At 39.0% G+C, this 5008-nt stretch overlaps 1 protein-coding gene across 2 annotated transcripts in view; it reads right to left on the bottom strand.

The window, feature by feature from the left end:
- Positions 1 to 290: 290 nt before the first annotated feature.
- The window catches only part of LDAF1 (lipid droplet assembly factor 1), a 24040-nt gene continuing 19322 nt past the window's right edge, over positions 291 to 5008 (bottom strand). For both annotated transcript variants that reach the window (XM_069096093.1, XM_069096094.1), the window contains exon 5: positions 291 to 1207. In XM_069096093.1, coding sequence (XP_068952194.1) covers positions 1129 to 1207 — 79 coding nt within the window. In that variant the 3' untranslated portion in view covers positions 291 to 1128. The remainder of the gene's footprint in view (positions 1208 to 5008) is intronic.

Genomic DNA, 5008 nt, shown 5'->3' with positions numbered 1-5008 from the left:
ATTTCAATGAGATTTCCTTTGTAATCCAATGTACTTTATGCCTTTAAAAACATTATTCTATGACAGAATCTATTTCACAAAAAAAGGTTAAGAACCCCTGAGTTACAGTAAAGAGAAGAAAGAAAAGCTGAGACTCATGAAGTGACTTCAATATTATGAAATTAATTAAAGTAGCCTCTGTAATGAAATCAAGAAAGACTGACCAGCTTCTCTAAAAAGCAGACTTTTTAGTTCTATGGAGATACTGACTAGCACCCAAGTCCCCACTTAAAAGTGATTAAAAGGCAAAGTAAGTAAACAGAATTTAGTTTAATAAAGTAACATGGCAAGTAATGCATTACCTCAGAAACAGAAGTGCTAAAGTATGTCCTTTTACATACATTTTCCAGGAAATGGTGTAATAGAGCAAACTCTGAAACAATACCCCAAAAAATGCACAAGTGGTTTTTTTTTTGTTTTTAACCATTAAAAAAAGATTAACAGTACACGTTTGGAGTGTATTCCTTTCAGTCAAATATCTTTAACAATAAATTCCAATGACAGCATTTCCGTCTTAAATAAGTGGCTGTTCCTAAATGTTATTCATCTGATAAAAGCAATTAAGGCTTCAGCATTCCTTTCTCTGCCCATCCTCAGACTCCAAATGGGAGAGGACACAATTGTTTGCCAATCTGCTTTGACTAAAGTCCCAGATCTACACAAGCTGGGCCCCTAGAGGTAAGTACTAAGGCTTAGGTTTGGGCTTTTTCAGAATACTAGCAGCCTCCTTGTCCAGGAGAGGATTTTTTTTACCTTTTTGCTTATTGCTTTACTTTGGAAGCAGTATGGGGAATGGGACAGCATTGTGTCATTTCCAAGACTTGCTGGTAGTGCTCTTGTGGGTATGGCCTCATGATAAAGCCTTCCCTACTGTTGCTGTATCAACAACCTGAAGGACCCTGTGAATCCTCCAGGACCCTGTTTTCCTGGGGGTCCTGCAACAATCAACCCTGAAAATACTAAATGATATTTCTATAGCGGTGATCACCTACCAATCTTATTAGTCCTGAACCATGACAAAAGCCATAATCCAATATTGTAAACACAGCAGGCATTCCCAAAGCTTTTAAAACAAAGTACTGGTTTCACTCAGTTATGTCTGGTAGAGTCGGGATATTGGACAGTCTTTGGGCACTTGTTTCCAAGGATCTGCTGATGCTGCTGTGAGCTGCAGAATAAGGAGAAAGAAATAAGAAGTAAGAGTCAGCTCTAAGATTTTGTTAGTGTGTACATAGCTAAATACTTAGCTTTCTTTGCCTTTCCTTGTAACCGAGAACCTGAGGCAGGTTGTCACTGTTGGACCCACTTTACAGGCAGCTAGGTGGCACAGTGTCAGGAAGACCTGAGTTCAAATTCACAGCCTCAGAGACTTACTTTCTGTGTGACTCTGGGCAAGTCACTTAAACACTGCTTGCCTCAGTTTCCTCATCTGTAAAATGAGAATAATCATAGCACCAACCTCCCAAGATTGCTGTGAGGATCAAATGAGATAATATTTGTATTTTGCAAACCTTGAAGCACTCTCTAAATGCTAGCAATTATTACAGATGAGAAAATGAAAAGCCTAATGAATTGCTTAAATTACAAAATGAATTAGTGTTAGGGATAAGAGTAGAGATTAGTGTTCCTAGTTCTTCAGTTTGGAGACTTTGTATCTTGCCATTCTGACTGATAAGAAAATAATTATAATAAGGTCATATGAATCTCAATATTTTACTCCTATGACATCTTCATTATTCTAAAGATATGCTTCTCTTCTATATAAATATAATCACATCTAAATTATTCTATACAGATATAATGGTCAACTTCTAACTAATTACTGAAGCAGTAGAGTGGGGCAGCTAGGTGATGCAGTGGATATAAAGCTGGATCTGGAGTCAGGAAGACCCATCTTCCTGAGTTCAAATCTGGCCCCAGACACTTACTAGCTATGTGACCCTGGGCAAGTCACTTAACCTGTCTGCTTCAGTTTCTTCATCTATAAAATATGGATAATAATAGCACGTACTTCCCAGAGTAAGGATCAAATTATATAATAATTGCAAATTGCTTAGAACAGTGTCTGGCATATAGTAAGCACTATATAAATGTTAGCAATTATTATTATTGTTATAATATAAATTAAGCCAGGTATTTTGCTAAACACTGGCTCAGGGGTGGGGAACCTGAAGCCTAGGCCATATGTGGCCTCCTAGGTCCTTAGGTGGGACCTTTTGACCGAGTGCAAGTTTTACAGAACAAATCCTTTTATTAAGGGGATTTGTTCTGTGAAGTTTTGGATTCAAAGAACTGCACTTGAGGAACCAGAGGGTCACATGTGGCCTGGAGGCCGCAGGTTCCCCATCCCTGCACTGGATTATTCAGTGCTGGCAAGCTGTTGGCTGAGGTTGTAGCTTTGCTAGAAAGTGAAACAAGATTTTTTTTTCACATTCTAGCTACTAAGTGTAGTACCAATGAACACACACAATAGTTATAATCCCAAAACCTCAGCCTGAAATAAGGGTCCTCTGGGCCTGTGTGGCATGACTAGAGAAAAGAAAATCAAGCAGTATTTTTATAGGACTTTCAACCAGAAACCTGGCTGAAAGAAATCAGTGCAATCTCACCTTCATTCTCAAGGAGTTGCTACAGGGTAATAAGGAGACTGACAGAGAAGGGAGGTAATGAGGACAGAGGAGAGTTTAGGGTTTCTTTACTTCCCCATTGCCTAGTGGCAACAGCTCGACTGTCCAGAAGTTCCTAGAGAATAGAATCTGGAGGGAAGAATGAAATGACCTCTGAGGAACTGAAGGTGTGGTGGGAAGAGGAAGGCTTTTTCTCTTTCTTTACTTTTTTTTTTCAATTAACAAGCATTTATTTTTTTCTCCCCCCACCATTTTCTACCTTCCTTGTCCCAAAAAAACAAAACAAAACAAAATAGAAAATAGAAAAGCATTTATTTTTTTCTCCTCCGCCATTTTCTACCTTCCTTGTCCCAAAAAACAAAACAAAACAAAATAGAAAATCTAAATTTTCTCTTCCTTAAGTCTCAGAGCTGGGAATAAACAATTTCAGGTTTTCCTCAATAACCCAGGTAAAGCAATACAAATATTAGCTCCAATTTACAGAAAAGGAAATTGAGGTGCTTAAGAGGCTGTGATTTGTCTATAGTCACACAACTGTGTCTGGGTTTCAATTCTGATGATCTCTGAATTTCCTCACTAAGCTGCGCTATTACCCCATTGTTACATGTGTATATGCATATACATGAATATGTTGCATATAGATGTACTCACATGTCATTCATATATGCATACTGGCATATCTCTTCTTACTGGGGTTGGCTTTACTGCACTTCATAGTTACTGCATTTTTTACAAACTGAAGGTTTGTGGCAACCCTACATAGAGCAAGACTATCAGAGACATTTTTCCAACGTCATGCACTCATATCAGGTCCCTGTGTCAGATTTTGGTAATTCTCACAGTATTTCAAACCTTGTCATTATTATTATTCTATGTGTTATGGTGATCTGTGATCAGTGATCTCCGATGTTACCATTGTAACTGTTTTGGGGTACCATGAACCATGCCCATAGAAGAGAGTGAACTTGAACAATGTTATGCGTGTTCCATCTGCTTCACTGGCCTGCTGTCCCCCTATATTTCCCCATTTCTTCAAGCCTCCCTATTCCCCAAGACACAATATTGAAATTAGACCAATTAAAAACCCTACAATAGTCTCTAAGTGTTCAAGTGAAAGGAAGAGTCAATGGATGCAGCAAACGTCATTGTTGTCTTATAATACTTAATACTATTATACACTTAATAGACTATAGTATATATATAACTTTTATATGCACTGGGAAGCCAAAAAATTCATGTGACTTGCTATATTGTGATATTTTCTTTATTGTGTTGGTTTAGAACCAAATCTGCAAATATCTCCAAGGTATGCCCAGTATATGCCTATAACAGAGGACTGGCCAATGAAGGGGGCTTAATCTCCACTTCAGAGCACATATGGGTAATCTGTGACTGTTTCTGGTTGGTTAACAATGTGGTAAAGAAATGTTCTCTTGACTGGCTGCTGAGTCAGAACTGGGTTTGCATTCAAAAAGTACCAACCTGTCAGTCAAGGTCACAAATTCCTACAATCTCTGCTACTAGGGGAGGATGGAAGGTGCTGACCACTTAACAGCTGTCAGCCTCAGTTTCCTCATCTGTAAAATGGGGATGATAATAGCACCTACTTCCAGGGTTGTGAGGATCAAATGAGATATTTGTGAAGTATTTAGTACAGTGCCTAGAACATAGTAAGTACAATATTAATCATTATTATTATTTCTTGGACTATTTATTCTTTCCTGTTCTTAAGTGAAGGGTGTTGTGGCTGGACTTTGTAAGATCTCAAAAGGCTCAGGGATGGGAGTCCATGCCATAGTTTGCTATCAGCACAGCCATAAGGAAACCCTTTGAGATCCAGCTCGGCAATGGGCCCAATTAGCAATGGAGATGCTGTTTACTGCATTTACTTGCTATGCTGAACGTGGAAATGAATTTAGTGAGGGCAACTGCTTTGTAACAAACACTGTAAGAAACTCAGGGACCAAAGTGGTAATAGGGAGAATGGGCCCCCAACTAGGGGGAGACAGGTGATGTTTTATGCTTTTTCTCAGTAAATATCCGTGTATAACAACTAATTGTTATTAATTGGTCAAATGAAATTAAGGTCCTAATTAGTAGTGGGAATCACTGATCTATGGGAGGTACTAACTGAAATAGTCATTGATATTGAGTAGTCCCCACCAGAAAGAGGATTCAGGCCAACAGCATTAGGAGGTCACCTTCAGTCTCTCAGGGGTACCCCTGAAACTATGAGAGGGGGAGATGTGAGCTTGTTCTGGGAACCCAAGTCATCAGAGTGGGCTCTGAGATAAACACACACACACACACACACACACACACACACACACACACACACACAC

The sequence above is a fragment of the Petaurus breviceps genome, unplaced genomic scaffold (genome assembly GCF_028583685.1).
Source record: "Petaurus breviceps papuanus isolate PSGF00001 unplaced genomic scaffold, PetGlider_PUasm1.0 229, whole genome shotgun sequence".
NCBI classification, from domain to species: Eukaryota; Metazoa; Chordata; class Mammalia; order Diprotodontia; family Petauridae; genus Petaurus; species Petaurus breviceps.
This window is presented reverse-complemented; position numbering and strand designations above follow the sequence as displayed.